The following is a 22117-nucleotide window of genomic DNA, read 5'->3' as shown; positions in this document are numbered from 1 at the left end:
ACCTTTGTGTATCTCATAAGACCCCGTTAGCTAGCAGGAGAGGAGTGTTCTAATACACCGGAGTGATAAACATTCTTTCACATTTGAGCACCTGGTATTTTCCTACCCTAGTTAGGATATGGTAGTATTATCAATTCTATTTCAGAAAATAGACATTTTTAATTTTTTATCGCTAAGTCTAACTTCAGTAATGAGAAACTATGTCAATGGGGGGGTCTAGTGACTTGCTTATGAATATGAATTCAGAAGTTGATTGCCCTTAGAATTAAGGCGAAGGCTCTACCTCCTGATATTTTATTATAATTATTTTTAAAAAGCAATAAAAAATCAATGTTAGGGAATTTTTTTGTATTTGTTTTGAGATTGCCTAACTGTGACCACCTCCATAGATGTAACTGATAGCTTATGTTTCAGAGAGCTTTTCTACTAAGTGAACCGTAACTATTTCCTTCTAGTCTTTTCCTTGTGAGCAATACATGAAATGACTGACTGAGAGGCCAATTTCTAAATGGTGGAACCTGATTTTTGTGGCATTTAAGCAAAATATTCATAAAGGGGTTGATCCTATGAACTTGACATCATTAGTATCAAGCTCTAACCAACTAATGGAATATTTTTATGCAGTTTTACTCAGGGAAAATCTTCTGAGATCCAGATGTTAGTGCATATAGTGCAGAGTAACCTGCCAATCACTGACTCAAGTAATTGATTCAAATAATATAGAATAAATTTAGAAGCAGATGAAAGATTAGTTCTCTATAAGAACAAGAATAAAGTTATATTTCATCAAAAGACTTGTGAATGTATTATTTTTGGGACTGATTGGTAGAATAAAAATGAAATGAATTCTGTATATAACAAAGCACAGGAAGATTGATGTAAAAGTTAATCACTTAATATTTATCTCTTAAATTAGATGAATTAATTTGTTGCTGTAATGTATTTCAAAGTACAAGAAATAAACAGGTAAGTGTCACTATAGATAAAAGAGTATTTTAAGTCTAAGGATAGAAAAGCAAATTATTTTGCTGAATTCTATCAAAATATATATATTTCATAAGCCATTTGACTTTACTGTAATTTTATTTTTGTAGCAAAATGGAAAGGAAAAGAGATAAATTTTATGCTATAAATTCCAGAACTCATTGTTTTAGCTATTTTTAAATGTCTGTTTTCTTTTTCTTATAATTTTTACTTTTTAATTGTTATAATTATAAAATTAATCATGTAGTTACCTAATAACCTAATTTAATTTAGGTTAGATGATAAGTTACCTACAAATAAAGGCTGTTGCATTAAAAACTGGAATTCTCATATTGGAAAAATTGAGTCTCTAAACCTTGTTCTCATCATTGTTGTTCCCGAGGCCTCATTTCTAAAGTTCAGGTTGCATTAAGGAACTGAACTTGGCCTGACCTGTGGTGGCGCAGTGAATCAAGTGTCAACCGGAAACACTGAGGTCACTGGTTTAAAACCCTGGGCTTCCCTGGTCAAGGCACATATGGAAATTTATGCTTTCTGCTCCTCCCCCCTTCTCCCTCTCCTCTATCTAAAAATAAATAAATAAAATCTAAAAAGAAGAAAGAAAAAAAAAAAGAAACTAAACTTAGAGAATGTTAAAATGATAGCTATGCAATCATTTTAAAGCTTTTCAGGATTAATTCATCCTATCTGGTGTTCCTGTCCCTTTTCCGTGTATATAGACATCACAATGATCACATTTTCTGTTGTCATTTGTATCATTAAATCTCTCTCTTATGCAACCAAACACAGTGCTGGGATTTTAGAACAAATCAGTACATGACTGACTTTTGGGCAAGTAGTAGTAAAATATTGAATTATTACTTTTTGTATTTAGAAGTATTCATATTGTCATAGAAAGTAACACTAGAGAGGGAAATAAGAATTACATGAAAAGTGAATATTGTCAGAGTAAGAAGGAAAATAATAAATAATTAACACATAGCCTTTTCAAAGGAGGATGATATCCACTTGTACCAAAAAAAGAAAATTATATGTCTGCTCCTTTGATTAAGGTCTCTGTATTTTGTGTTCAAACTTTATTAAATAGTTCTATTTAAAACACTGAGTAAACTGCATGGATATTGTTAAGTAACAAAATGTGTCTTTGTTGCAGTTACATATGGCATGTGCCAGTGGCTACAAGGAGGTGGGATCTCTTCTCCTGCAACATGGTGGAGACCTCAACGTAGTAGATAATCAGTACTGGACCCCACTGCACCTGGCAGCAAAGTATGGCCAGGTAAATGAGTTCGTGAATTACTTTTTAAAAACTTATTTTATGATCAATGCATCATTTTATATTAATTCTATTTTATTTCAAAACATGTACTATTTCTAATATAGTTTGACTTTGAATGGCATCATCTTACCAAACAGTATTAATATTGAAAGAAAATATTTACTTTTAGAAGGATAAATAATAGTATATACATTTCTTAGGACTCTTCATACTGCATATTGTACTGAAAGTCATTGGAGAAAATAATCAAAACTTATATTCTTTATAAAATGGACTTAATGTAATTTTAATATTATATACTTATTAGCTTGCTATTTCATGAGTCTGTTATAATTCCCTATGTTTTCTACAGTAGATGTAAAGTAACATTATATTTTATATTTTATTTTTCTCTATATATAGCATCTTAACAAATGAAGGATGGATAGTAGAGTTCTTTCACTGAATTGATATTTGGCTATAGCTAATGCACCTTGAGTTACTGTTGCACAAATTAATTTTCACTAGGTATCATTGTATCATGAAGAAGAGCAAATTCTAACATTTAAATGATTTACATGGATGAATATGGCAGCATTGTTCATCATAATTCATTTATATTAAAATCAATTTATAACAATATTTATGTTTTCTTAGAGAAACTCTTAGTAGTAATAGTTTGAAAAATAATTCAATTTTACATATAGTATGTGGGGATTTAAGCTAAACTTCTTGATATCCAAACATTAGTTTGAGATAACAATCACACTCATCTCTTAGATGCTAACTAGTATGCAAAATATCTATCATAAAATTTGAGAAGTGCTGTTGTTGAAAGCACTAAAAACATTTCCCTTTCGCATACTTTAGGAAAAGCATCTTGCTTGGGAAGGTCTTCAAATAAGTATTGCTTACTTTATCAACATTTTCTTTAGGGAAATATCTCACTATGTAATGAAATTTTTAACAGATTATCGACAAACCTCAAAGTGTGCTTTGAGCAAGTGAATGGGTGTGTAAGTGAATGGGTGGATTAAGGGGTTGAGGTTGCAGAGAGCTGAAGTTCTTGGCCTCGGGGGTCCAGGGTCCACAGGTACCCTTACACCACTGGAGCATTGGAGATTAATGCCTCAGCTCTCCGTTGTTAGCTCAGCAGCAGCTTGCCGGATACTGGGAAAGAGGCTTTGCCATTCGTTAGAAAGAGAGAAGCAGACATATAAGAAAGTACGTACTGTTTTCTAGAATGCAAGGTATTGACCTATGCTGAAGAAATGGTGATCGGTATATTATCAAAATGTGCCCATTATAGTCAAGGATTGCTTCTGGAAGGTCCTAAATCTGGAAGTGAGTGACAGTTTGGTCTGATGAAGCAGAAACTACCCCAATTTGAATGAAGGCTTTCACTTTACTCAATTTTTCACTTTTGATTGGTATTTTAGATTTTGGATCAATACCATTTTAAAAAGCAATAAATTATTTCCCTGTAACCACTTTTATGAGATAACAAACTCTGCTGGATTAGGACTAGATTTTAAAAAGTTTTTTTTTTTTTAAAGACATATAATGGACTAAACATGTCACTAATTTATCTATTCGAAATTTAACAACTTTTTTCAGAACCCTGTGTGTAGTTTTTGTTTTCTTTGGTTGCAGGTCTAATAAAATATTTGGCATTGATTGGTATGTTTTTGTATTTTTAAATTCTATGATGTCCATTTGGTTCTTTTTTATGATATTTATACTTTGATGAAATTTTCTATTTTTTATTTGTTTTAAAAGAATTTCTAGTTTTTGTTGAGGTATTCTTATGATGGTTGCTTTACAATCATCATAAAATAATTCCAGCACAAAAACAAATAAATTCTTTTTTTTTTTTTTTAGGAGAGAGACAGATAGGAAGGAAGAGAGATGAAAAGCATCAACTTATAGTTGGAACACCTTAGTTGTTCATTGATTGCTTTCTCAGATGTGTCTTGACTAGGGAGCTCCAGCTGAGCAAATGACCTCTTGCTCAAATCAGCAACCTTAGGCTTTAAGCCAGTGACCTTTGAGCTCAAGCCAGCGACCATGAGGTCATGTCTATGATACCACGCTCAAGCTGGTGAGCCCACACTCAAGCCAGATGAATCCACGTTCAACCTTGTAACCTTGGGGACTTGAACCTGGGATCTCAGCATCTTATGCTGATCTTTTGTCCACTGTGCCACCATCTGGTCAGGCAGGATTCATCTTACCATTAATGTTAACTAATCGGTTTTTGTTTTGTTTTTTTGCATTCAAGATGTAATCTCTTGATGTTGGTATGATGAGTGATTTTATCATGGACAGTTTGGCTATTATGTTAAGAGAATCTTTGTTTTGTATATATCTGTTTTAGACAACAGTCAACATGTTCAGGTTTAGCCTCCAGGTTCTGGTCCACTTGAGGGGGATGTTGGTTCTAATGACAGTTTAATTTTCAGACCCTTTGAGGTGCTGTTTGAGAATGCTTGGTTTATCCTATGCCCTGGGGCTCCCACTGGATCCTATGGGTGCCCCTAAAGGGATGGAATTGATTTTCCCAGGGTAGGCTACCCCATGTCCCTTTGTGTGGTAGGGGAATCTCCATGGGTCAAAAAGACTCTCAGGGCTTGGGACCTGTTGGGAAATGCTCCTTATTGCAAGTGACCCCCTCCCTATCCTCTCTCATCTCTTGTGAGGTAGGAGGAGAATCTTAGGCTCAATGGGAGAAAATTGCCTATTTGGGTACTGAATGTTAGTGGGGTCATGGTATTGGACTCACCTGATCTTGTTGGAGAAATATGGTTTGGATGGAGGAAGAATGCGTCTATCTGGGTTCTTTTCTTTCCACTAGATTGAGGATGGATAACACCTAATCCACAGATGCCTTCTTAACTGGGTGTGAGGACATAGGGTGCCCTGCCTCTCTCTGATTCCTCCCTTTTTGGCATCCTTAGCCACTTTCACTTCTCAGACTTCTTCCTGGGTTGTTTGTTATTTCCAGGATTTTTTGGTGTAATTGATAGAGAGGACCAAGAAGAAACTAGTTAAGTTGTATCTTCAAACAACTGCCTTTGTTTTAAAAAAACACTTATTTCTGAAAGCCTTGTAAAGATTGGTAAAGTGTAACGAAAAGAAATGAACTACGATTATTTTCACATGAAACCCACTTGAGGAGGCAGAGAAGAAATTAATATGATCATTGCTGTCTTTGGTTCTACATGTTGAACATGCCTAAATGTGGCCAGTTTTTCCTGAAACAAATTTTGAAGGATCATCTGGATATTTCCATTAAGCTACACTAATTAAGGCAGAAGGAAGTAGTGGCTCTTCAACTACTCCCTCAGGAAATCAGATGAAGCTGCTTATCCTTTTCCCAGAAATTCTGAGGCACATAGAGTACACCTACAATTTCAGAGATCTAGAGTCCTCCATGAAAATACATGGCATAGTCCTTTCAGAATTCATAAGAAACCCAACTCTGCTGAAGTAGAAGCTGTTATCAAAAATGTGCATTTTTAATTGGCCTGTAATAGAGCTTTGTTATATATAAGTGTTATAGACCAAAATCACAGTCAGATAAAATTTTTGTCCTGGAGAGAGACAGGTTTTATAGACCCATGACAAAAGACTAAGGAATGCATTAAACTAATAAAACAGGTTAGCTATATAATAAAAATACTTTCAACTGGTTTTAGTGATGAAAGTAGATGTTAAAAGATATTATTTTACATAATTATGTTTAACAATAAGAAATCATTTAATGATAAATGTACATACCAGATGTGACCCCTGCCACACCTCTGTGATATAAGGAACATAAGCCCAGTCTGGTTGCTACTTCCTGAAATTTTATGTCACACAAAAGTTGTAAGGGAAGAATCAGTGGTTAATAAGGTAGAAAGAATTATTGGAGATCTCATAAAATCAACCAAGTTCAACTTTACTGTAAAATCACAGTAATTACTAGATCTTAGTGTATTAATTGAGGCATACTATGTATCACAAGTTTAATTTTAACAACATTATTACTATATTTCAACATAACTGGTTTTCTCTGTAATTCTATGTACTGTTTTTTTGTTGTTTTGTTGTTTTTTTTTTGTATTTTTCCGAAGCTGGAAACGGGGAGGCAGTCAGACAGACTCCCGCATGCGCCCGACCAGGATCCACCCGGTATGCCCACCAGGGGGCGATGCTCTGCCCATCTTGGGGCGTTGCTCTGCCGCAATCAGAGCCATTCTAGCACCTGAGGCAGAGGCCACAGAGCCATCCTCAGTGCCCGGGCCATCTCTGCTCCAATGGAGCCTTGGCTGCGGGAGGGGAAGAGAGAGACAGAGAGGAAGGAGAGGGGGAAGAGTAGAGAAGCAGATGGGTGATTCTCCTGTGTGTCCTGGCCGGGAATCGAACCCAAGACTTCTGCACGCCAGACCGACGCTCTACCACTGAGCCAACCTGGCCAGGACGTACTGTTTTTTATTACATAAAATATATATAGACAAGGGGCTTACGGGGCATACCATATGGCTAAAAGGGAATATGGCATTAAAAAGATCAATGAGCCTGGACTTTGTGCAAGTTGGGAGTTTTCATTACAACATGGGTTCAGACCTTCTAATCTCTGAATCAAGTTTATGTTTTGTGAAAGAAGTAACCATAAAAGCCATATGCCCTAAAACTGACCAGAAATGGCCATTTATAGTGTGCAAATGAGGCAGATTTAAATAATAATTTCAGATTTATCTTCTTCTTTAGAAAATGACTAGTCATTAATTTGGTATTTTTCTTTTTATTTTTTTAAATCAAGAGAGAAAGACAGACAGGGACAGACAGACCGTAAGGGAGAGAGATGAGAAACATTAACTTATGCTTGCAGCACTTTCGTTGTTCATTGGTTGCTTTCTCATATGTGCGCCTTGACCAGGGTGAGGGGTGTTCCAGCTTAATGAGTGACCCCTTGCTCAAGCCAGTGACCTTGGGCTCAAGCCAGCGACCTTGGGCTTCAAGCCAGCCACCAGGGGGTCATGTCTGTGATCCTATGTTCAAGCTGGAGACCTGCGCTCAAGCTGGTGAGCCCGCACTGAAGCTGAGAAGCCTGTGCTTGACCCTGTGACCTCAGGGTTCAAATTTGGGTCCTCACAATCCCAGGTTGATGCTCGATCTGTGTCACCACCTGGTTAGTTCACTATATTTCTAAATCCTTAGATGTTTTAGTACAAAGAATAGAATTTGAAGACTATCTATGTTTTCCATTTTGCTCCATTGAGCCTACTGGAATGGGGTCTCCACAAGAATGTAAACTCCAGAACAGCCGAGATATTACTTGTGTGTCGCACTATGCCATCCCTGTGTCCAGCAGAGTGATGGAAGGAACTGAGTGGACAGAACAATCAACCAAGAACTGGAAGCAAAGTTCCAGTGCTGAGCGGTAGAGTGAGGATTCTCTGTTAGAATATATGACACCAGAACCAAAATATTCTTCCTCTATTCAAACTGCAAAATTGACTGAGAAATTTACATTAAAAGAAGATTTTGAGGAAATTATATCTTGATTATTTTGTCAAGTATATCATATGAAAGAATTTTTTTAAAAAATTGTTTACCTATAAAATACTACTTAATATTTATTTTGGAAATGATATTTTAGAAACAGACTTATTTGAATATTAATTTATATGGAGGGGAGATTTATAACTCTCTAAAGACATTTATTGTAAATAAATGCATTTCAGTTCAGAAAAAATCTTTAAAAATGCTAGCATTTTAAAAAGGCCAAATGGCAGCTTTAGAGATGTTCACAGCAATTTCACTTTCTTATAAATATCTTATGAATATAAATACTTTTATGGAGAAGGTAGTTTATAATTTATGACAGTATTTACCGTGTTACTGACATTTATACTGGAATGGCATGTATATTTTAACAATTTCTTTTATAAATATGTTAATATTTCCATTGAGAAAAAATAAGTGCCTATTCTTCTCTAAAACTGAGCACTGAATAAATTATGTGAGCAACAATTCTTTCACAAGTTGTACTTAAGATTTTATTCTAGTCTTGTATATACTTTAGTGTTTATAATAGCATTGATAATACTACAACAAAAGATAAGAAAATAATTGTATGAATGTTAAATACCCTTATTTTTGAAAGCATTTTGTATCTCATAACCCATATATCTTGATGTTTGAAGGAGTCACTTGAATTCTCAAATTTTTACCTAAGTATGTAAGAACTGAGACATATCTAGAGTTTTTCTTTTTCTTCAGATAGTTCTTCTTTGCTTTCCTCCTACCCCCTGATAAGTTCAGTGCTCTATCCTAGGTCTTCTTTCTCCTCAATATTTACATGTGTTTAGGAGTCTTCTCTCTTTCAGCTTCAATACTCTCATGCTTGTAACTCCCAAAGCCTTCTCTCTCATTTCTCTCCCAAATTCCAGACCCAGGAGGATCACAGCCCAGAGGGAAACCCCTATCCACCTGCCGTCAAACTCAACTTGTGTCAAAGAAAAGAGAATTCGTGTCTTCTTTTTCCCATTCCCAATATGTTGCCTCTTCTCTGTTTCCTCATTTTCTGGGCATTATTCTTTTCTTATCTCTCCTCACCCATATCTAATCAACCATTGAGCCCCAAAACTCTTACCTAGCAAATGGATTTGAGCTTCTGAGCTATAATCATGACCAATGAATTCATGCGTTCTCACTGCCTCTTTCCTCATCCAGTGCTTCAGCATTTCTATGTCAGGATTAACCTGCCAACCTCCTCCCCAGGCTCCCTGCCCCTCTCCCACTTCATGCTAAATGCAAAAACAATCAAACTGTTTTTTAACACAACAGCCTTTCCATCGCTGTTGATATGAAAAGCCCACTTCATAACATAGTTGCCAAGCCCCATGTGCGTGGGCTTCTGTTTCCTGTCCAGCTCTCGTTCTCCTGCCTCCACACACCAGGTTAGAGGATGTAGTCATGCTGAACATCTTTTAGTTTCTGGAAGAAGATACCATTATGTACATTCTTTTCATGTTCTTTTCTTGAAAGTGTTAAGTGTTCAGATCTGACAATATGAAATACTATATATACCAAGATTAATTTCTACAAATATCACAAACATATGAAGTTAAGCAATTTGTTGTTTATGGATACTTCCATATGTAGGGTCCAAGCATATGAAAAAAACACAGTAATGTTTAACCCAAAATTCATGATGGTAGTCAACCCTGGAAACTAGGAAGAGAGAATGATTTTTAGTAGGAGCACACAAAGATACTATTAGTGACATATTTAAAATTTTGGTGCACTGGAATTTATTTCATTATTTCTCTTTTAATGGTTTATATACAATATATGCACACTTTGTAAGCATGGTGTATTTAATATTATTTTTTTTAAAATGTATTAATCTCTTAAGTTGCTTAATTCTTATAATTTGAAATTTAAGATTTTTTAATTCTCTAGTGTGACTTTCAGTTCATATTGTCTATGATACTGTAGTGTGTGGACAGTACTAATAAATGAGACTTTCATGAATTGCTGAATTAAAAAAACAACAATACTGTAACATATTCCTCCCAGAAGAGCTGCCCCACAAAAAACCTGAAAAGTGTTAAGTGTACTTCTTCAAATCTTCAGTGATTTATCCTGCATTTGATAAGTAGTGTTATCTTAGCTGATGAAACAGTTCATATGTCTGTCATTTTAAAAAATGTAACAGGAAACAGGGAATGTAAGAAACATTTAGCATAGGAAATTATGCTAATGTATTCTCATTTCTCCACCCTTAAGTGCCCCTTGAGGCCATGTCGGTGTATTATTTACCAATGAATCTTTATTATCTGGCATGGTGTTTCCTATTTCAATTATCTCTAATGTTTCAGACAAACCTGGTGAAACTTCTTTTGATGCATCATGCAAATCCAAATCTTCTGAACTGCAATGAAGAGAAGGCCTCAGGTAGGTTATGAGTATCCTGGGACTACTGAGCAGTCACTGTTTCCTTCCTGTCATTTGTAAGTAATTTCTCTATCATGAGCATAGCGAGGAAATGAGAGCCTCTCCTCAGAAGCACTGTGAAAACCACCCTCGTTCAAGCATGACTCACAAACTCAAATGTGGTCCTCCAGACCAAGAGTGCATCAGAGAGCGTTTAAGTTTATCGATTATTGTACACTTCATTGCAATTTGCTTTTCAGGCTTTAAACTTCCAGGGCAATGATTCTTGCAGTGTCATTACTTTAAATATTTTCTTTCACTGTTATTTTAACTATTTTCTCATCATACTTACATGCTTGTTCATTGGGGTATTTTTAAACAATAATAGTATATTTATACTGTAAGAAATAGAAACTAATACTGTAAAGACAATTTAAAGTTGAAAATCTTAATTTAATATTACTTATTTTTAATAAATATATTTTTGAACATTTCTAAAGTTCTTTTTCCTAGTGTTCTTTAATATATTCAGATATGGATTTTAAAAATGGATGTCATTCAATTTTTCATTTTTAGAAAATTTTACAAAATTACTACTCATAAATTGTTTTGGTATATTGAAAAAAGAAAAGTCTAGCATAAGTAACAAAATAACAAATTATGAAGATAATGATTGAGCTGAATGATTTATACTTATTCTTCTTGTTGTAACTATAACCTAAGATTTTATGTTTGATATATTTACAGGAGGGTGTATAATTACCTGATAAATCTCTAGTTTAATACAGGATAAGGGATTTGCTCTATTATTTTATTGGAATTAAATATCATTGTTGAGTGTGTTTTCATCTCTCTGCTAAAATATACTGATGATTTAACAAATAGAATTATGATAGCTTGACAATCTCAAACTTTAGAACAGGCTGATATTAATGATAGTGTAGTAATTTTAACATGAACAACTAAGGCAAGTCTAACAGTAAATATTAAAGGAGCAAATAGAAATTAATAGTATAGTTTTCTTCTACTTTTTTACAAATGCACTTATTGTGAAATATAAGGCACTACCTTTGTTAACTCTATTCTAGTTCCAACAGTTTACATATTTTCAAGTTTGTATCCCTGGATTTTTGCTCAAAGAAGGGAATATATGATTGATCCTTGACTTCATAGACTCCTATCTGTAACACTTTCTCTTTTAGGTCTAGTGTCAACTGTGTCAAAACAGACGTCTGAGGTAATTGACAGTCCTAGAACCCCAGGGAATGATTAAATTTCTGATCTACAGTCAGCCTGGTCTCCTCAGGTCTAGCACATGATGACTCAGACAATTTTGCTCATGTTGTTCATGCCATATCTACCATCAGAGTAATTCCTTTTCTGTGCCATGTTGACCCTGAGAGACTTAGTGATGTGACTCTCAATGAACATTTGTTGACTGAGTGAAAATATTTCTCTCATACACAAGGATAAAGAGCTATAATGCAGTAAGAGGTTTCAAGTAAATGCAAGCTATCCCAACATCTTATCCAAAGGCAAGAAGAATGAACTAGATAAAACAGTAGTGCAGTGAACAGTTACCTTAATACCCATATTATGCCTGAGCATATGGAATTATCAAAATACTATAGTAGATTCTTGATATTTTGAGTTTCTTAAATTTGTAATGGGCATATAAAAATTATCTGGGAGATGAAAGAAATTTGGGATGTAGCTGATAGGTGGGGCAGAAATAATCTTCCCAAGGAGGCTGAGCTGTATCCTACTCACTATGTGGTTATGATTTAGCCTAAAGCAAATGATGATACAATCCTGGCATAAATGCCTTCTTGTGGTAGCTGAATTACCGCATCCAGCCCATAAAGCCACATAAGTCAAATTTATAGACAAAAGTGGTCATACAGTTTAGTAATGAGGGTTGAAGAGGAGCAGTTGCCTCTATTACGTTCTTAGTTGTTATTAATGTGAATTTTCTCTTCAGGATTTATTGATTTCTATTATCACTTGTTAATAAGTGTAAATTTGACTTATACCCATTTATATTACTATCCAGATATGTTCAGATGTCACTGTTAATGTGTATTTTATAAGGAACTATAATAATTCATATTTTAGATTGGGAGGCTAGACAGTATTTTAATAAAACAACTGATTATTTATTTGTACATCTACCCATTTAGTAAAATGTTTTATTTAGACTACTTACTATGTTTTACAATAGTTCATTCTGAATATATAACTATTTTTTATCATTTTGTTTCATATTCACCAAAATAAAAAGTTTCACTGATAATAAAATGATATTAAGTTCTTCAAGCTTAGCTTCTCAATGCTTTACATTTTACACATCACCACTTAGTGAAAATTATTTTTATATTTAATTTTAAATAAATACGTCGCTAATATGAAAAAGGTAGTCATTTTAAATGGCAGTGCTGCAATTTTATTTTTGCCGTTAAAAGTTAAATAAAACTTTTAATGTTTTTATTTTGCTAGATGTGCTAGTAAATTTTAGCATTTTCAGAATTATTGAAAGTAAATCGTTTGCTGTGATTTCCCTATTCACTTTTTCTGATTTCTTCACTGTTTCACGTAGATATTGCTGCATCGGAGTTTATTGAGGAAATGTTGCTGAAAGCTGAAATTGCCTGGGAAGAAAAAATGAAAGAGCCTTCATCTGTGCCCGCCCTAGCACAGGAGGAGCCCTATGAAGAGATCATCCAGGACCTCCCAGCGCTTTCCAGTAAGCTGTAAGTGCCTCCTGTCTAGCATGAGAAAGTCATGGACCCCGTGCCCTGCGGAGTTCACTGTTCTCGTTTGTCTTCCTCCTCTCTAATCGCCATTTTACACTCAATAGAACGTCTGTCTCTTAACTAAAGGTTAGAGAATTGAAGCTACATTTCAATATATTTGTCAAAAAATACTTGTTGACAATAATGAGTTTAGCATACTTTTATGAAAACCCTCTGATAGTTTAAAACATAACTATTTCAGTCATTAGATGAATTTGTCCCCACGAGATCAAAGATAATACTTTTTATCTTTAAATGTTTTGTTTGTTGATTTGAGAGAGAGAGAGAGAGAGAGAGAGAGAAGGAGAAACATCCATTTTTTTGTTCCACTTACTATGCATGCATTAGTTGATTCTTGTATGCGTCCTGACCAGGAATCAAACGCCTAACCTTGGTGTATTGAGATGATGCTCCACTGTGCTACCCAGCCAGGGCCAAAGATAATATTTTAAACATACTCCAGGTTTTTAGATCAACTGGTATGTAAGGTTTCTAATGATTGTTAATATGACTCTATTTCTGAAGGTGGGAAATACAAATAGGCATTTATTTTCTTTTTACAGTGTAAAACTATATATTTCTTATTGTTTAAAATACCTCCTAAATATTAATACATGCTACAAAAAAGGACATAACTTTAAAAAATTGTGCTAAATGGACAAAGCAAGAAACAGAAGTCCACATATGATACATATCCATTGATATGAAATGTCCAAAATTATCAAATCCATGTAAATAGAGAGCATATTTGTGTTTTCCAAGAGTGTGGAGAGGGGGTAATGAGGAGTGTCTCTTAATAGATATGGGTCTTTGGAATTGATGAAAATGTTCTAGGCCTAGATGGTTACATAAATATGTGAATATGCTAAAAAGCATAGAATTATACAATTTGAAAGTATGTCTCTTTTGCCTTGTGAATTTAACTCAATAAAAGAAATAAACATGTATAGAAAAACAGATAAAATATAATTTGTTAAAACAAAACTTTATATGTACTACCAGTGAGACTTTGAGGCCGTTGTCTCCTTGTATGACATATTTCTTTTCTGATTATGGAGATTATGTCTACTATTGAAATATTTTAGGGTACCTTGGATAAACAGCAGTAGTTTCTGGACAATCTGAGAAATAATCAGGGAAAAGATGGAGTCCAATTTATACCCTATCAGTTCTAGAAGATACATCGGAGGACATAACTGAGTGTGGTCGCGGAAAGGGTTTTTAAGTGTATCTTATTTTCAGGCATCTTTACCAATGAGGCACCCAGATCCCAGATCAGGTCTCTCAAAGGAGGGGTCTCCCAGACAAGGTTGCAATGCAGAGGAAGAGGAACAGCTGTGCTCTCTGCAGGAAGGTTTGCTCCAAGAAGGAGATGGGCTGGGGAGACATTCTTCATTGTAGTCTATTTTTTAATTTTTCTTCAGAGATAGAATTGAAAATTAAATAAAAGAAGAACTTAACCATAATTTTAAGTATTTTTGAACTCTTAAAAAATTGGTTAGTTTAACAGCGACAACTAAATAAATTTGTAAATTTTCTTTTATAATTCATTTTGACACATTTTATCTATTGTATTTGTTTTATTTTGTTTTAGTGAAAGAAGGGGAGACAGAGACAGACTCCTGAATGTGTCCCAATCAGTATCCACCCAACAAGCAGCCTCTAACAGAGCAATACTCTACCCATCTTGGGTGGTTGCTCAGCAACTGAGCTATTTCTAGCACCTGAGATGGAGGCTCCATGGAGCCATCCTCAGCACCAAGAGCCAACATGCTCAAACCAATTGAGCAATGGCAGCAGGAAAGGGAAAGAGAGAGAGAGAAAGAATGGGGAAGTGGAGGGGTAGAGAAGCAGATGATTGCTTCTCCTGTGTGCGCTGACTGGGAATAGAACCTGGAATATCTGCAGGCCAGGTTGACAATACCACTGAGCCAACCAGCTAGGGCTATTGTTTTTACTTTTTACATACAATGTCTAAATTTTTATTACATGTATAAACTTGCTTTTAGCATGAGAAGGAAAAGTATGGACACTTTAAACTCCCTTCATGATCAAATGATCAAACTCACAAATATTACTAAGGTAAAAACATTCTCTAAGACTGGTAAATGTGTATATTGTTGAGAAAAAATATAATGCTTATTGATTTTAGTGTGCTTTGATCTCACCATAGTGACTGATATGGAAAACGAATTTACTTTTCAGTTTTGCAACATGCCATTCTTTTGACAGAGAACATACAGGGTGGGGCAGGACTAGGCTTACAGTTGTAAATTTTTTTTTTATAATTTATTTGGCACATCTTATCTGTCTCTGACTGTTTATTCTTTATATACAACTTCTAAATTTTTATTACATGTACACGAAAGAGTTTATTCTTATATTATTATGTATTAATTATTTTGTTATTTTTCATACAAACAAGTATACACCTCATTATGTCTTTAATTAAATTATTTAGCCTAAGAAAAAATAGTGATATTTACTGGTAAGAGAAGTATAGAATTAAGACGAACTTAAAAAGCCTTTTCTTCTTCTCTATATAATCTGTGTTTTCCCAATAAATCCTTCCTTTCCCACTGTTTATCTCTAGCCCTCACTCTGCAGAGTTACTATGTATTACCTCTCCTGAATTATAGTTGCCATTCTTCTTCATCAATTTTAACCTTAAATTCCTATTTCTTTGCTTTATAAAGTTGACATTTAAAAATTTTTTTTTTCCCAGAATGTATTTTGCTAAAACTTTAAAAAAGACGTGTGTGGTGTACTCTTTCTAATATTTCAGCATATATGTCAAATTTCCTTTCCACTGTTAAATTATATTCATTTTTTGTGAGCATTCTGTGCCCTAAATTATGATTTAGCCAAGATAAAAATCACTTCACTGTGTTCCACTGTTAGTAGTAAATGCCTTTCTTTGTAACAATATATAATAGGAAATTTCTACATTATTGGATTATCCCATATTTCATGTTTCTAATATATCTTCTATCTAATTAAAATAATAAGGTGTTGATGTGTTACCTGGACTTTAAGTTCATGTCTCAAATGAACAGGTTAGATTTAACTCCAAAGGTCCTTACAAGTGTAAAATTCTCTATCTGGTCTCTAGCCACAAAGTTTTAAAATTTTCTCTCTCTGCTTTAAATTTACAACTATTCTCATACTTGATTGTTGTTCCTCACGGCATTCTTTCTTTCCTGCTGACTGGGTGCCTCTTCTCTGTGCTGTCTCTTCTGTCCACGAATGTATTTCTCAGTACCTCATTTACTGTTATTGCTGCTGACTGTGCCCTTGGTGTTTGGACGTGGGAATGCTCTCCGAGGGTTTTTAATCAGTGAGAAATTCTGATATGCGCCAACTTTTGTTTCTAATATTCTATTTTATAGAGTCCTTAAGTCGGAACCCATTAAAATTCTGCACAGTGCCAAAATAGAGTAGTTTAAACAATTGTGGGATTTAATTTATTAATAATAACATTAATTCCAACTTATAGCAGCAACAATAAAAGTTCATTGTTGGGCAGTTACAAAGGTGTCAGGATGTGTGTACAAAGTGGTTTGCATGGTTAATGTCATTTAATCCTCAAAATATCATCTGAAAGTACGTTCCATCACTATCCTTACTTTTACATCTCTTTCTGGGATACTCAGACTTTAGTAACAACTCAGGACACACAATTATACCCAATCTTATATTGTTTCAGTAAGATAATTTTTATTTGTGATTCTAAAATTTTTCATTGGCTTTAAAGAGAGAATTGTTGATCTGAGTTTCACTGTTATGGTCACCCATCTCTAGATGTGACACAATGTCAATTTAGGGTGAATGTTTAATATGTTAATTTCAGAAGACAGTCTATTATCTGTGAGAGCTTATCCTTACTGGGCTCTGCACTTACTGGCTCTGTGACCTGGGTAATTTAATAAAACTTTTTGTCACATTTTTCCTCAATTGTAAAATGTGCGTGTTGTATAATAAAGAATTTGGCCTGGCCTTTATCCCCTTCCTGAGAGGGGGAGACCTTAAGTCCTTAGAATTTCCAAGTGTCCTTGTTGTTCAAAAGCCCCTTGGATCATACTTAAGTTTATGCTAACAAGGTGGTTCAGAATGATGGCTGGTCACACCAGAAAAACCAATGATGTGATAAAAGACTGGGGCTCTGAGCCAGCCTGGCCACCAGAAAGGGAGAAAGACTGGAGACTGGATTCAGTCTATGGCCATACCACTCTGAACGCGCCCGATCTCGTCTGATCTCGGAAGCTAAGCAGGGTCGGGCCTGGTTAGTACTTGGATGGGAGACTGGATTCAAACATGTGACCAGTGATTGAGTCAATCATGCCTGCATAATGAAGCCCCAGAAAAAACTCTGGACAACAAGTTTGATGAGGCTTCTTGGTTGATGAACAGATCAGTATTCTGGAAGGGTGATGTTCCCTGGCTCCATGGGGAGAGGACAACAAAGCTCCTCATTCAGGACCCTCTTGGACCTCACCTTGAGTGTCTGGTCCTGATTTGTATCCTCTAGCTGTAATAATAGCAAGTATAGTGTCTTCCTGAATTCTCTGAGTTCTAGTGAATTATCTAAACTGAGGGGGTTATGGGGACTCCCAAATTTGTAGTTAGTTGGTCCACCTGTGGGTGGCATGGAGACTCCCAGACATGTGGTTGGCATCTGAAGTGGGAACCACTTTGTTGGAAATGGTACCCATAACTTGAGGGGTCCACACTAACCCCAGGTGGCCAGCTGCAGAATTGCACTGCAGTTCACCGTAGGATGATGCTGATAATTGGTGATGCCTGTTTCTTAGGCTTGTTCTTGATGAATAATAACTGAGTTAATGTTTATAAAAGTGCTTAGAGCAGTAACTGGCTCACTGTAATATATAAGTGTATGAGAAATGAAAAAAGAAAAAGAAGTGTTTTTTATTCAACTGCAAACTGTCAGCAAATCATCTAAAGAATAAAGGCCTTCTGGCAATAGCTTAGAAGACAATGGAATTAGTGCTTCAGCTTTGTGCTTTTAAACTGATTATGACCATATGCAGAAAATCATATTTTCTAGGCAACTGGAAAGAAAATCCAGTTTCAGAAAAGACCAGCTTTAGTTAGGTGAATCCTCTGATAAAGTTGCTTAGGGTCTGGGTTTCCAGTGCTTCCGAGTCATCAGGAACTTGGGATGGAGAGAAGAGGCTGCTCTTCATGGGACTGAAAAAGGTCTAAGAGGGGACAGAAACAGGGCGACAGGCAAAGGCACTGGAGGAGTCAGGGAGAAATCCGTGGGTGGCTGCAGCCAAGTAGCCATTAATGAAGAGAATACCCTCTGGGCATTTTCAAGTGGTGCAGTGTAAATTATGCAATGTGTCCTTCTTGACCACAGTAAAACCTGAGACAATAGGCTTAAGAAGATTTTGTACAAAGTTGTGAGGGTGCCACATTTTATGAAACAGGTTCAGCTTATTGTATTCACTGAAAAGTAAGCCAAATTGTGGCTACACTATGATTTTTTCTACCACCTTTGTTGCTCAATTGAAAATAAATATGGTTTGCATATCAAAGCAATTTTAATAAACATTTTCATTTATCTTCATTTGAACTTTTTGACTTAGGATGGACAGACGTAATTATCCACATTTTCGTTACAGAGAAACTAAGCCCAGAGATGTAACAGACTTGAAGGTATGACTACTCTGTGGCAACTGCAATTAGAACCCAAGTTTTTGGAGTCTTTGTTCACACTCTCCAGCCTAAGGCAGAAACAAACTCAAGAACATGATTTGAGCATCTCCATAGCCTCATGAAATTCACAGTCTTTCTGTGAAGATCTAAAAAAATTTACTCATATGAGGGAGATTGCTTTTAACCCATGCCAAACCACTGCACATGGGGACATTCATTATTCTAAATCTCAATTTTTTGAGATTTAGACCAGGCTGCTCAGAAAAGCACTAAAAGCACACTTTTCTATAAGTCCCTTGGATACAATTGCATTGTAGACATTAATTTCCTCGCTTCTGCTGGTTGAACATCACACCTCTAGTTAACACCTGTAAGGCAATTGTTGAAAATTTACTATTGACCCCGAATGACCTAAGCATTTTCTAAATCAGCATAGTTTCAGTGATCATTGTGCAGTAAAATGATATCATCTTAGATAAAGTTTGACCAGACACCGAGGTCTGGATTCTACAGAGTCTTCATTTCATTTGGAACCTCTTGTACTTTTGTCATAGATGTTGGGGAAGCTGTGGCTGGCTGGGAGCAATCTGGATTTTATTAGCATGTCATCCAAAGGACTCACGAAATACCAAGCACTTCCACTAGAGCCCTTGTGTTCCTATGTCAAACTTTTTTTACTACTGTTTAACAAAAGTTTCCAGTGATCAGAAACATTCTTTACTTATACTACCTTCAAGTATGAAAGAAATAATATGTAAGTCCATTTCAAAATAGTGGCACTTATTAAAAAAGGAAATTGTGTCATATTTAGAGATTTCCTCTTTGAGCTGGAATATTTGGAGTAAAAACTCCTTCTGCAACCAATTTTAGTTACCCTTCAGACTTTGGTGATTGGCTCTAAACATCATACTTACTGAGAGATACTATTGTTTCATATAAATATGATATATATAATATGCAAAATAGATGTTAGAGAGTCATTTCTAGCAAAGGTTAACACTTGTCATGTTCAGAAACTCCCTTCACATATGACTAGAGCTGTTGGATTCAACTTATTTTAATTTAGAGTTTAAAAACTTATTTGCTCTTATCTATTGAGAACTACCAAGATGACTATGAGATGTTGTAAAAAATATATAATTTTTAATCCAACCACAAGTCACATGTTGAAATTTTTATTTGTGTTTTAGACACAAGTCTTATTTCACTAAAATTGTAGTTTTTTTTTCTTACAAAAACTAAAGTCATTTTGGAGGGACCAAAGAAAAATTTAATTAAAAACTCTGCAGGAACTATTTCATTCAACATTATCTTTGGATCATTATCTTATTTAATAGATGCAGCAAATCCCAAATTCCTCGTAACAAATAATTTACATAGCTATGTTCCAAGTATTAAAATTGAGATCTATTCAGTCCATTACTTTAACCACCAAAATAACTAAACCGCATATGCCATTTCTTCTATTAGATTTTTTGTTTCTATTAGATTTTTTCTTCATTGGCCTAATATATCTCAATATAGTCAATTTTATTTGTTCTCCATAGTTTTCTAAAATTGTTTTAGATGTAATGGCCAATAATTGTCACCTTTGTAAGTTTTATTTTATGAAGTTCCTGTTTCCATTTTCGGATATCAAATCTCAGTCCTATAGGCACATTTGCTCTGCATGAAATGCCTTTTATGTTTATAGAAATAAGTAAGTTTTGAATAAATCCAGTAGAGTTCAGAAATTGCTTGTCTGCAAGCAATTGGGGCTATAGCCCCAATTCATTTGTAACACAGTCAGGTTAAAGCTAAGCACTGTCATTTTCTTTATGGAGTCTGTCATACCAAAGACCTTCTTTTAGAAAATATACTATTTCAATCCTATTTTTCTGTTTCTCACTGATAAATTTCTGTTTCTAATAATTCTTTTTTTAAGACTTTATTCATTTTAGATAGGATAGAGAGAGATAAATAGATAGAGAGATAGAGAGGAGGGGAGGAGCAGGAAGCATCAGCTCTCTTATGTGGCTTGAACAGGCAAGCCCGGGGTTTTGAACCGGTGACCTCAGCCTTCCAGGTCGATGCTTTATCCACTGCACCACCACAGGTCAGGCCAATTCCTTTTTTTTTTATAATCAAATTAATATGTCTTCACTGAGGACAATTTGGAAAGTACAATAATACATCCGGAAGGATGACAAAAACCACACAATAGTGTCAGAGAAAAATTTCACCAGAGAAGTTAAAAATGCAAGAAAAACTTTACTCAGGAGTATTGCAGTAGGGAGAGAGATGAGCTCAACTCCATCAAACAGAAGGCCAGAGGGATTTTGAGCTTGGAGTGAGTCAGTGGAAAGGTGCTGGAGGATGTTATAAGGATGGATGGTCAATATAATTAGATCATTCTTGTTTGCTGATTGGCACTTCTGGATGTTAGGCTCCTACCTCCATAGAGACTGGGAGACTACAGGGACTGTATCTTTTCTATTAATGTACTTCCAAGGGAGGGCTCTCCAGTCATTGAGAAAGACACTGCTAGGTTGCAGAAGATTTACATCTAAAGAAAACAAAGAATTTACAGTGGAAAGTTCTATAAAATAATTGTTCAAAGAAACTGGTCAGGGGTCTAGAGTTGAGAATAAGCCTCTCTATAGTTTAGTCAAGATAAAGGGGATGTTATTACTTCATCATTAGTCCACCTTTTTGATGAATCTACTATTTTTGAGTGTGTGACAGAGAGAGAAAGAGAGAGACAGACAGGAAGGGAGAGAGATGAGAAGCATCAGTTCTTCGTTGTGTCTCCTTAGTTGCTCATGATTGCTTTCTCATATGTGCCTTGACTGGGGGCCCTAGCAGAAAGAGTGACCCTTTGCTCAAGCCAGCAACCTTGGGCATGAGCCAGTGACCTTGGGCTTCAAGTCAGCAACCTTTGGGCTCAAGCCAGTGAATATGGGGTCATGCCTATGATCCCATGCTCAAACCAGCAACCCCTCGCTCAAGCTGGTGAGACAGTGCTCAATCCATGACCTTGGGGTTTTGAACCTGGGTCCTCTGTATCCCAGTCTGATGCTCTACTAACTACGCCACCACCTGGTCAAGCTCAAAGAAACTACTATTAATTGTCATATTTCTTCTTATCCTTTATATGTTTCTTCTTTATTTTTAAGTTTACTGCTTGCTCTATAGGTACAGCTCCTTATTTTTTAAAAAATTAATCTTATAAATATTTTGTATGATGGATAAACATTTAATGAGTATTAAAATAAATACCAATAACTTAAAATTATATCTGTTTTAAGAAAAATGGCATTTTATTACATGTTAATATGTCCAAAATAGTCAGTGAAAACTTAAATATATAAAAGTTAACATATGAATGTTATTGTTAAGCACATGGATAAAATATGTTTCATTTCAAAATGGAATAGAAACCTAAAGAAAAATTTTCCACAGGTTTTTTTTTTTTTTTTTTTTTGTATTTTTTTGA

At 35.2% G+C, this 22117-nt stretch overlaps 1 protein-coding gene across 2 annotated transcripts in view; it reads left to right on the top strand.

The window, feature by feature from the left end:
- Positions 1-22117, top strand: part of MYO16 (myosin XVI) — a 592224-nt gene that overhangs the window by 218026 nt on the left and 352081 nt on the right. For both annotated transcript variants that reach the window (XM_066380569.1, XM_066380568.1), the window contains exons 7-9: positions 2138-2263; positions 10117-10192; positions 12768-12921. In XM_066380569.1, coding sequence (XP_066236666.1) covers positions 2138-2263; positions 10117-10192; positions 12768-12921 — 356 coding nt within the window. The remainder of the gene's footprint in view (positions 1-2137; positions 2264-10116; positions 10193-12767; positions 12922-22117) is intronic.

Source organism: Saccopteryx leptura, chromosome 4 (assembly GCF_036850995.1).
Source record: "Saccopteryx leptura isolate mSacLep1 chromosome 4, mSacLep1_pri_phased_curated, whole genome shotgun sequence".
Lineage (NCBI taxonomy): Eukaryota > Metazoa > Chordata > Mammalia > Chiroptera > Emballonuridae > Saccopteryx > Saccopteryx leptura.
The sequence above is the reverse complement of the archived record's forward strand: the minus strand, read 5'-3'. Positions and strand labels throughout refer to the sequence as shown.